Source organism: Podarcis filfolensis (assembly GCF_964270895.1).
Source record: "Podarcis filfolensis genome assembly, chromosome: 7".
Taxonomy (NCBI): Eukaryota; Metazoa; Chordata; class Lepidosauria; order Squamata; family Lacertidae; genus Podarcis; species Podarcis filfolensis.
In genome coordinates, this window is record NC_139603.1 from 26,698,690 (window position 1) to 26,710,740 (window position 12,051).

At 39.5% G+C, this 12,051-nt stretch overlaps 1 protein-coding gene across 6 annotated transcripts in view; it reads left to right on the plus strand.

Annotated features, from left to right (window-relative positions):
• Window positions 1-12,051, plus strand: part of EXOC2 (exocyst complex component 2) — a 77,969-nt gene that overhangs the window by 48,431 nt on the left and 17,487 nt on the right. For 4 of the 6 annotated variants that reach the window (XM_083623757.1, XM_083623759.1, XM_083623758.1 and 1 more), the window contains exons 21-23: window positions 501-567; window positions 1,566-1,682; window positions 4,395-4,536. In XM_083623757.1, coding sequence (XP_083479883.1) covers window positions 501-567; window positions 1,566-1,682; window positions 4,395-4,536 — 326 coding nt within the window. Of the gene's footprint in view, window positions 1-500; window positions 568-1,565; window positions 1,683-4,394; window positions 4,537-6,471; window positions 6,628-8,803; window positions 8,912-9,368; window positions 9,392-12,051 lie in introns of those variants that run through there. The other 2 variants (XM_083623762.1, XM_083623761.1) reach the window with 2 other exon arrangements.

The window sequence follows — 12,051 nt, forward strand, 5'->3', positions numbered from 1 at the left end:
GGAGCTGCAGTTCTGTGAGGGAGGTTAAGAATTCTTACAGACCATTCTCAGCACCTTTTCTGAACTACAGGTTCTTCTTTGTGGGATCTGTGCAGTCTCATATAGGGGGGTATGTCTTTATATTTGAAATAAGGCCTAGCTCACTCCCCACCCACTGAAAGAGAGGGAACTGAAGATCCCTACAGATGCTGCCTGTATGACAGTGAAGAAAAAGAATTTGAACAGGAAGGTGAAAACCCATGCCCTTTGAGGTATGGGAGCAGGCTTCCTGCCAAAACCTTTTATCACCAAGCTCTTAAAAGTTCTTTAACGGCGCTTTGCATGAGCATAGATCCCATACTGCACATATGACCACTTGCAACAACCGCAGTTACAAATAGGCAACCTGTTTCTCTTTGGGTTTAAGTAGCGAAAACCCAATTTGAGTTAGTAACGTAGAGATACATTCTTATGTATTTAGAACAAGTACTTCACCAGTAACTTCTTACAAAATCTTTCAGTCTTTCAGCTGATGTTTCATCTTCAGATTTATTTGGAAGTATCCATGAAGACTCCAGTTTGTCTTTGGTAAGTGGGACTTACCTTTACGTACACATACGGGCAGAGTAATCCAAATGATAGGAAGCTAGCATCATATGTGCCAGTGTAAATTATGCTGGTGTAACAAAAAGCTGCATCACAATCCAGAAATCAAAGTTGTTAAAATTAAAGCAAAGGAATACTTGCTAGGAATCGACGTGAGTGGTATCGCTCTTACCTTTTCTGAGCCCTTCATTCATCTACTTAAAAGTTGGTGTTGAGTCTGAATTGGTTACTGGCCTGAAGGTAGATTTAAAAAAAAAATCAGAATCCCACGTTTTTTCATATTGCTCCCAAGATCCAAAAGGAGTCCTCCATGATATTAAATTTTCAGGTGCATTATGTCTCATTCAGGTATTTGGGCATACATAAAACAAAAATCTAAATATGTATTTTTTATCATTAAGTATGGCCTTGTGTGGGATCAAATAAATAAGGCTTTGTCCGGGTGGAAGCTCAATCTTGCTATTATGGACAGATTAGTTGCAATTAAGATGAAAGCCCTATCGAAAATTATATTTATGTTCCGAACTCCCCTATTTAGACCTCTGGTAAACAGCTTCAGTTATGGCAAAGAGAGATTAGCAGTACATTTTGAGGAGTTAAAAATGGCCTCTACCTTATGGAAGTGGTAGCCAAATAGCAATGATACAGAAACTCCACTGCCCAATCAAGGACAAGTAGGCAGTGTTGCAGCAAGAATCTCATGGTTGGGGACAATGCTGTATAACCAGACTTGCTGGTTCACCTATGCAAATAGGTTGGCAATTCATCTGAATACTGTGTTGTGTGCCCATGTTAAGGTTACACTTGTCTTTCAGACAATTCTATTTTAAAGTCTCAGTATTGCCCCGTGGTCATAATTTGTAACCTTAGTGTGATTTCTGTCTTAGACAACAATTGCTTTCTTCTTAGCAAAATTGTTTACCTGTGTGCCTCTCTTGTACCATTAATTCATTTTTTTGTTGAAATCTTCCTTGATTTAGGAGCGGAGACTTTTAATTGTGCTTAGCAACTGCTGCTATCTAGAACGTCACACTTTCCTAAACCTAGCTGAACACTTTGAGAAACATGGCTTCCAAGGAGCTGAAAAAATCACTCAAGTAAGTATTTGATCTCAGTTCTTTCAGTCTCAGTTTTCAGTAGGCTTCCAAAATAAATTATAAATAAGATTAGCACCACTGAATAGAAATTTAATCTGCAATTGCTCAGAAGCACATATACTGTAGTTTGTACATCTTGTTCCTAATCTAGAGAATTTTAATCTAGAGAATTTGGTTTTGTTGTTGTTTTTAACTTTCATTGTTACCAAGTTGTTTTTTGAAGTACTCAGTCAGATTTCATATCTGGGACTTACAACTTTAGATTTATTTATTTTTAAGTAGAATAAATGCACTACATCCATAGTCTGGCATATTCCACATTCATAAAGAAATATGTAGACAATATGTTGACATAAGAACTGCCTTGCTAAATCAGAGCAAAATTTAATTTAGTCCAGTATTCAGTGACAGCAGTCACAATACCTTAGGAAACTCATACGTAGTGTATGCTGAGCACAGCCATTTACTGTGTGGCCCCAGCATCTGGTAATCAGAAGTATACATCTTCTGCACTTGGAGACTACATTGTCCTGAATTATAGCTGGAAGTTCTTGTAAGATTTGCTATCTGCGAATTTGTCCAATTCTTTGTAAAAAAAATTGAATCAATGACTAGTGTTGCATCATTGTAGCAATTCCTTAAATGCATTGCATGCTGTGTGAAAAGGTAAAGTTAGATGAGTTTCAAGCAAATGCACATAAACCGGAGTCTCTAGCCACATCCCTGCAGAATGAAGCCAAAATGCTCTGTTGTAAACCAATCTGAAACTACAGGACTGATAAAAAGACAGAGAAGCTGGTCAGGAAAATCTGTGTTGTTTCTGTAGATGGCAGCTGGACAGCAACCAGCCTGGAGACCTAAACTAGCAACCCTACTGCAGAAGCAGGTTGGACTTAGGATGCACCAGCCTATTGGGGTCCAACTGTTGGGGTCCATCGGTTGATAAGCAACAGGCTAATGCAATAGAAAAAATGGGGTTAGAGAAATCTAGCCTACGGACTGGATTATGACATTTTCTTTTGCTTGTTCTGAACCTGCTGCTGGAAATGTATGTTAAGTGGATGCTTTTTTGTTACTAATTGGATAAACCTCTTTAATTTCTCCCCCCTTCCCCCCCCCTTTTTGCTCTAAATGAAAAAGGCTAGCTTTTTGAGTTCATGATAGGGAAGGTGTCTGCATTCATGTTCATCCGTTTATCAAATTTCTATGAACAATTTTAGTCAGTGGTACATAGTTGTAATAGTTTTTTGTGGCATTAAAAAATTCCAAAGGTATATAAAACATTTTTTAAAAAATATTAAAGGTAAACTCCACAGCCAAGTGCTGGGGTTTTGCTTCTTAACAAAGAAGAGAAATGTCAAAAGTGGGCGGGAGATGATGTCTCATTGTCCTGACTTTTTGTAAATTGATAACTTACTTTTTAATCTCTAATATTTTGACTATACACTTAGTTTCTTTCACAGAAGTGTGCATACTTTTCATAGTAAGCCTGTTTGACATTTTCTAGGACACAACAAAGGTGTATTTATGGTGGCTATATTTTTGTAAATTACATTCAACCATTCCTTTTCTTCAACCTTAACATTTGCCCCTCACGTAGGGTAAGTGGAAGTTGCCCCCAACATGCAGCCAAGTAGCAAAACATACCTACCACCCATCCTTTTGCTCCACCCTGCTCACATGTACCATCACAGCTCTATTCTTGGAGCCTGTTCCAGCCCTTTGGAAATTAGATGTGCCAGAAAAATAACATAGTGCAGCACTATGGCACCTGCATGCAGAACTCTCTCCTTTTTTTTTGAGCCCTAGTTCTCTGTGCTAAGGAAGAAAGACAGGGAATGTGCTGGCATGAGAGGCAAAATGCCAGATCTCTATTGTATTTTACTACTCATAATTTGTACTGCTGCATGATTTTTAGCTATATTGGCCAAGTCTTACTTGTCCATTGGTTTGACTAATGTTGGTTAAAACCTAAATATCACTATCTATCCTGCAGTGTCCTTTTTGATAGAATCCTTTAATCTTTGCTCCTTTCACACTTACAAAGTTTGATGGCTAGTCTTTATGACTCAAAATCATACTATATAGACATCTGTGATGTTACAATTTTGTCATTACTTATTATTCCCATTCTTGTTTCAGCACAGCTTCACCTGCATTGAATATAATAAGGCTTTGATGCACCTCATCCATAAGTGCCCAGTCCAACATACTTTTAATTTTGCCCTTTGATTGTCACAAATTTATTCCCGGTGCCTTCATGCTGGGGAAGTATTGGAGCCAATGTCCTCTGTTGTGCATTTTGAGAGCCTCCCTGTAAAAGGATTTCTTAGCTGTCCTTCATCTTACTACCAAATTCCTAGGTCTTCACTCAGTCAGGTTTCTATAAAAAGAAGAGAAATCAATAGGTAGAAGCTTTTCCGCATATCCTAGCAGGCAGGACAACATCTCAGTCCAAGTGAATGATTAAGGAATATATAATATTCTGGCTGGCAAAAAATACCATCCATCTGACTTTGAGGAATCTGCCAGCTTCTTATGAAGCTTCTTGGCTCTTTGTTCATTTTTTTAAACAGAAATATTGACTTCCAAAATATACATTGTATAACATTATAAAAGTGTTAGATGCCTGGCTTTTTTTTAGTAAATGAGAGGAGATTTACACACAATAATACTATTGTAAATAATCATATTTGTACCTTTTTGTTTTAGGTTAGCATGGACTCACTAAAAGAACTTGATCAACGACTGTTTGAAATGTACATTGAACTAAAGGCTGATCCGATAGTAGGCTCATTGGAACCTGGCATTTATGCAGGTTATTTTGATTGGAAAGACTGTCTTCCTCCAACAGGTAGGAATCTTTAAGCCTCTGAAACTGTAGTATAAAGAGATATGATTTTTTTTTAAATAAAAAAAATTATGTATCACTACTTAAAGCTTTTTTCCTTCAGTGGATCCATTGTATATAATTCTTAGAATGCTTTTCAAATAACCCATATAATTATAGCATCTTCTATCAGTGCTAATCTCTCTGAATTGTTGTTTTTGTTATCATCCACCTTCATTTTTCATACATTTTTGAATAGTTATGAAAAACAACTTTGCTGGGTTTTTTTGCAAATCCATTATATAAAATCTGGTCACTTGTGTATGGTACCAGAATGCCATTGTGTAAGAAAATGTGTGAGAATGGCACTTTTAAGGGAAGCTTGACCTGACCCACTCCCTCAGATGATAAAAGAAACTGGTATAAACGTGTTTAAGTATAAAATATGTAATGGGTGTTATTTTCAGTATTTATTTTTTTAAAGATCGCTGTTCATCAAAGCATATATTTAACAAGCAAATTATCTGTGCCTACTTAGAATTGAGTTTCGTTTAAAAATATGAGCACTCAAGGATCTTAAAAGTTATTTAAAGTTTGGTACGTTGTAGTCTAGTGATAGCATCTCTGCCCAGTCTGGGCGCATGCTGAGGCATGCCTGAAGTTCCTACAGCTACCACTTTGTGGCAGCAGGGAGCAGGAGACTGTGAAGCAGGAACAGTGTAATGTGCCAGAACCAGCATGCAACTTATGTGCAGTTTTGCCCATCGTGCTGATCCTGCTGTTGCCATAAACTTCAGGGATCCTGAAGGTTGCTACATTGGTGGATCTCTCAGTGCAGTTCCTCCTCTCACAATGTTAGCTAATGCCATTCTCAGTTTGCAGCCATACTTTTTAGGCTGCAGTTTTGTCCCCACTTACTTAGGAGTAAGCCCCATTGAGCAGAGCAACAGTTTCTCCCAAGGAAACAGGGATGGGGTGAGGCTGCATGTGTTATGAAACTGAGTGTTCCAGAGTGTCCAATAAGCATCTCTTTGGTCGAGATACTTTGGCCAACATTGATTTTAAGGCTTGCTGAGTACACGTTGACTTCCTGCCTCAGACAGAGGAACCTACTGAGTGCTATCTGGCATTGCACAAGAAGCTTGCTACTGGAGGTAGATTTTTCCTCCAAAATCTACATATGTGCATTGAGGCACATGTACACAGGACTCTTGAAATAACGTATCACTTTTTACCTCCTTTCTACATCCATTGTCCACACTAATTTTCAAGCATATTCAATATAACATAGGTCCAGGTCTACAGGCATTTAAGTTGTGCTTTGCTGAAAGTAGTGGCAAGAGTCAAGATGTGTGAAGGTTTGTGTATGCATATGAACCGCTTGATTACTCAGTACTTTCGGACGTGCCGCTGCTGTCCTTGATCAAATGAAGTGTGGTACATCTGTATTTCACTTTCTGCCATAGAGGTTCAGTGTTTGACCTAGATTAGATGGCATACTTAAATCTATAGCAAACTGTTGCTTGGCAAAGTAGGGCTTAGGAACTGTTGCCACAGATGGTGCCATGGGCTGGGCGTTGGGAAACAGAAGGAAACAGGAAAATCAGATCCCTTCTCAGCTATGACACTTAGGGTTGTATTCAGTGAAACCATTGTGCTAGTGAAAGCCAGTACAATGATCCCCGCTAGTGTTACAGGATATTAACAGAACTGTTTTTCAAATACAAATTAATGTTAATTGTAAAAACAAATGAAGTCCTTATAGACACCAAAGTCTGAAAGACTTAAAGTAAAAGTGTTTATTACTTGAGACGTCTTCGGGGAAACCTTTTTTCTCTCTTTAGGATATTGCCCCTGCATCTGCTGAAGTAGCTTTTACCTATGAAATTTTATGTCAGAAATGTGTTAGTGTTTTAAAATACCACATAGCTATTTCCCCCCCTTTTTTTTTACTTATAGACAGTTTTCAGATTGGTATACAAAATCAGATGCAATCAGGTATCGAGGGAATCAACATACTGGAAAGCAAAAGGGAGGACAGAAGAATAGGGGTGAAAGTTGTCATACGGTTAGCAGGAGTTCTTGGACAGACTTATGTGAATATTTCAGTAAGTTGTAAGATGAGTTCATTCCAATAGTAAATTTGTGATCTGTGATAAGGAGTTGTTATTTCTCACATGCCTATAATTACTAAGCACTGTGAGCAGATTAAGAACAAGACTGTCCCTGCCCTCTGGTTTTCAGTCTAAAAGTGAAGACCCCCAAAGGAAAAAGTAATGGAGACAAAAGAGAGAAACTTAGAAACTGGCATCAATCCTTTAAGTTGTGTAGGAATAACCAGCTTGATTGCAAATGGTTCAGAGAGGTGAGGATGGATGCAGTTGAGGGAGAGAAGGAGCCAAATGGCAGCTGATCAGTTGCCCTAGCAGAGTTGTCCTAGTTAATCCAGTAGGATCTGATTTGTGTCACCTTTTTCATAAAAAAATTGATGAGCAAGTTTGTTCTCCATGGTGATGTTTGTCCCAGAGTCCCTTATGCACACATTGGTATGGTCATCGACTTCCAGTGACATGCCACTGTTGCTCTAACTGTTACCAAGAGATTTAGAATCAGAAATAATAATGTTGGTTCATTGGTTGGTTGGTTGGTTTGTATACCCCATCCTTCTGAGTGGGTCGCCCCAGCCACTCTGGCAGCTTCCAACAAAAATACAGTCTAGCAGCTGCATTCTGGTTTAATTGTAGTTTCCAAGTTACCTTCTACAAGGTAGCCCCATGTAGAATGCATTGCAGTCATCCTTGAATAATATGTGGTTTTGCTCTGAGAGGCAACATACCCAGAGGTGGTAGGCAAGGGACGGCAAGATGGATGGTTTAGTGCCTGTCACTGAGCCAACACTTTGTTTTAGAAACTTGACACAACAGGGTACCCTGAACTTTACAACTCCTGTACCTGTCATTTAAATTGGGTTTACTGGGCATTTGAGCTTTCATTGCCACCAAATCTCATCCTTAAAAGGGTACCCCTTGCACCTTTCCACTGATAAGATTTCAGTGGACAGGAGAGGAGGATTTAATCCCGTTAATATAGAATTGTGTAGGGTTGCCATATTTCTAAAAGTGAAAATCCAGACAGAGTTGTTGAGGGTTTCTTTTTTGCATTTTTGAGGGGGGTAGACCCTGCCACCTTCCCATAGCCTGCCTGATTTTGAGAAAGCAGTGTAAGGGCTCTTGGATGCTTCTGCAGCCCTGGCACTGCTTTTCCAATGCTCTGTGGAAGCCCTCAGAGGAAGGGTGGAGTCTGGAAAGCAGAGAAAGGCAGAGAATGGAAGAAGGAGATGGATCCTGGCAGAGGGAAAGAGGGAAGGAAAGGAAGAGGGTCCAGAGGAGGGGGAGAGGGTACGGGGTGGGGATCCAGACAGGAGGCGGGAGGCAAAGGACTGAAAAAGCCATGCAATGGAGAGAGGCTGGGATGGGGGCAAGGGAATGCAGCAGCAGAGAAAGCGAGGGCGAGCATCAGAAATCGCAGCAAGAGGAAAACACTTCAAAAGCAACTTAAAATTTGCACAAGTTTTGCCATCCCAGCATCCCTATGTATGTGGGATGCCATTATAATTTTCATTTTACAGACTGAGAACATGATAACTAGTGACTTGCCCAAGGCCACATGGGTTTGGTGCTGTATCCACAAGAGAGACAGAACCATAAATGGTTGAAACAGTTGTAGGTGAGGAGGAACCTAAGAACAAGTCTTTCTGCTCAGATCCATTTGGCACTGATTCTACTTAGGGCCAGCCAGTCAGTATGAGTCATGGTGGCTCAGGTGCACAGAGCAGTGGTGTAACTATACCATTGGATGTGCAGCTTGCTAATGGCATGGGACCAAGCAACCCTAGTACCCACAGAAAGGAAGTCTCACAAATCATATGAACATACTTGTAGTGCAAAGGGCATTGCTTTCTCCCAAACCAAGCTTCACTGCACTGCCATCTCAACAGTTTCTCAATATCCAAGATCAATAGTGAGCAAAGATGGTGAAATTTTGGTCTTATGGCAGTCCCCTGCACACACAAAAATATACTAGGCTTAACCACCATAACTCAGAAATTTTTGATAGGTGATGAGTAAGAAAAGAAGACAGAATATAATATTCTTTCATTTTGAGGTCATGTTTATTTGGAACTTAAGTTCCTTCTTTCATTATGTGTGCTAATATAATACTGGTTGTTTAAACCCTTCTACTTAAGATTTAAAATGTTGTGTAAATATATAACCCTTGCTTTTATTAACAGGCAGTTGCATGGGCCCAGGGATGTGCAATTACCTTCCAGGTATTGACTAAACACTTCACCATGGTTTTTATTTTATTTTATATTCTTTATTGAAAAACAAAAAGTACAAAATTACAAATGCACAGGGTAAGAAAAGACACAAAAAGAAGAAGAAACAAGAAATAGTACCCATGAAGAAAACAAAACAGAAAAAGATATTGTGTACCAAAAAAAGAGGGGAAATTGTTACTGTAGCTAACCAGACCTTAACCTAATATGGTATTTATAAAAATGAATTCCAAATATTGTTAAATTTGTCCATGGCAAATCTGTGTTTGTATGCAACTTGTTCATGTGTAGCGAGTTTGTACATATCTTCCGGTTCATCAATACCAGTCATTTTGCCATAGGAAGGACAGAGAGTCCATTCATATTGTCCCTTTGTTAGATTCCTTGTGTTGGGTATATAATTTGAAAGGGTGGTATGGGATGAAAAGAATAAAATGTACGGGTCAGATCCAGTATCATAGACTTCCCCTGTGCAATCTTGGCCTCCGTATTTTCTCATTGCTTTCCACCCTGCCAGATAGAATAATAGTAGGGACGTGGGTGGCACTGTGGTCTAAACCACTGAGCCTCTTGGGCTTGACAATCAGAAGGTCGGCAATTTGAATCACTGCGACGAGGTGAGCTCCTGTTGCTCTGTCCCAGCTCCTGCCAACCTAGCAGTTCAAAAGCATGCCAGTGCAAGTAGATAAATAGGTACCACTGTGATGGGAAGATAAACGGCATTTCCGCGCGCTCTGGCACTTGTCATGGTCCTCCGTGCACCAGTAGCGGTTTAGTCGTGCTGGCTACATGACCCGGAAAGCTGTCTGTGGACAAACGCCGGCTCCCTCGGCCTGAAAGTGAGATGAGCGCCACAAACCCATAGTCGCCTTTGACTGGACTTAACAATCCAGGGGTCCTTTACCTTTACCTTTTTACCTAATACAATAGTCCATGCAGCTCTTCCCCTCCCCGCCTCCCAGCTTGTGTGATGATTATGGTGCACAGAATCTGAAGACCTTCAGGCAAGTTGAGTCAAAAAGATTTTGTAGCAGAGGGGGGAGTATTGCACAGCTGCAAAACCTGATTGACTAGAGACAATAGCACCCTGGACTTCTGGGAAGCAGAGGTGAGATATAAATGCAAATAAATAAAATTAACAATTTACCTGTAGGCAATTACTTTTTTTCCTGGATGGGCTACCTTGAAGTGACTGCTAAGCTTGACATTTCCCCCCATAAATAAAGAAATAAAATGAACTGTTTGAATCTTTGTATTGAAGCACAATCATAGCAGTGAACTCCTTTACTACATCAGAGTATTGTCAGGCACTCTTCAGTCTACAGAGTTGGGTTCACCAGTAAGTTAAACTATGAAAACTGTTTATTGGTGGGCAACAGGAAAAGAATTTGGTTTGTTTTGGGGGTTTTCCTCCCAACACGTGACTTTAGTAGCTTTCAACATAATGTTTTTCGATCCATAATTTTTTTGGTGGAGTTTTAGGTTTAAAAAAACCTTGGCTGGTGAATTGAATGTAAACCTTAGTCTGGAGCCAAGCTGTAATATTGGGAGATCGAATGATCCATTAACCAGTATAGCAGGGCCATTGTAACAGCAAACATTTCATTATTTTAAAATTTCTCTACACTCTGCTTAGCAATTTCAATTTAATGAAACACTTCACAATTTTATTAATGTTTGGATGAGATTAGAGCTCTGGACTTGTTCTGTAGCTTGGAGTGATTCAGAATTATTAAACCCTTAACTTTGAACTGTGAAAAATCTTCAGCTTTCCAGTTCTTTACTTCATTCATAAGGTTAGATAAGTTCCAAATGTTGAATTTTGAGCTGAGTGCCATAGCTCACACTAAAAAAACAAATCACTTTCCATTCTGCCACTCTCCCAAGTATATAAGATTATGGTTCATTTTGATGATGATTCTTTGGAAGTAGAAAATGAAGCGTGAACTGCTAAAAACATTTAAAGGTGTGTACTAGGAAAGTTTTGTAGTTTCCCTCTGAGTGGAGTAAATAGGAAGCTACTTAGAAACCATGTAGCACATAGTGTGTAAAAGTATCCCATTTTTATCAAAGTTTGCCAGTTCAAGCCTTCTAAACTGCAGTTTTGTCTTATTACCTTGTGGCATTTAATTAATTGTTTGCATCTCATTGGGCTCGCTATTAAAATCGTCAAACACATTGAGAGATGACATTCTTTTCAGGAAGCCTAATATCTGAACATGCATAATGAGATCTTAATAGGCTGCCAATGTTTGCGCAGACTTTAATGCATGCAGCAGTCTTGAGACAAGGATGGGTGTTACAATTTGACTGCAAACTGAGGCTGCAATCCTAATCCTACTTACCTGGGAGTAAGCCTCATTTAATTCAATAGTAAACCTGGGTAAACCTGATTAGGATTGTGCTGTAAATAACTGAACCCATTAATGCACACAGAACACATAAACTCCCATGGCCCAGTTCTCTCTTCCCCGAGATTCCTTGCGCATGTGATTCCATGCAGACAATCCCCTTTGGACTGGAAATACATGTGTGCGCTCTTGAGATTGAGCCACTGCAGTTGAATTTCTGTGATCCCACACACCACATACGTCCTTTCTGTGTGGGACAATCTATTGGGCACATATATATTCCATTTGTGCTTGTGGTGCAGCTTATTATGCAGCAAGTATGTACATGTATTTGCTTACATGCATTCCTGGCCCCCATGATCTTCCCATTACTTTTCTGAAATAGAAGAGTAAATAGAGTTTTGACATATACTCATATATGTGTCTGTTGCACTGTATACTTTACATGCAGTGGCAGAGTGTTTGACATTGTGCATATGGAATTCACAATTTCATCAGCACAAACAGTATCCTTGGCACCGTCTGCATTACTTTGTTTCACAACAGGTATATACCATGCGATTGTGAGCAAATCTGTAGGCAGTTTGCAGAAATTCGAAGTGGTTTACAAAAGTCCACCTTTTAAAAAAAATCCCTAATTCATGTTTGTTCAGATCTTGGGATGTCCGAAGCCTTCATTCTGTGTTTGAAATACCTCTATGCACCTAATACCTAGAAACCCACTGGTTTTTAATTAATCCAGTTCTGCTCCCAGGAACTGATCTTTTAACATTTGTGTTGAGTCTACACACACACACACACACACACACACAATGATAAATAGTCCTGAGTGTTCAGCAGCGGTAGCAT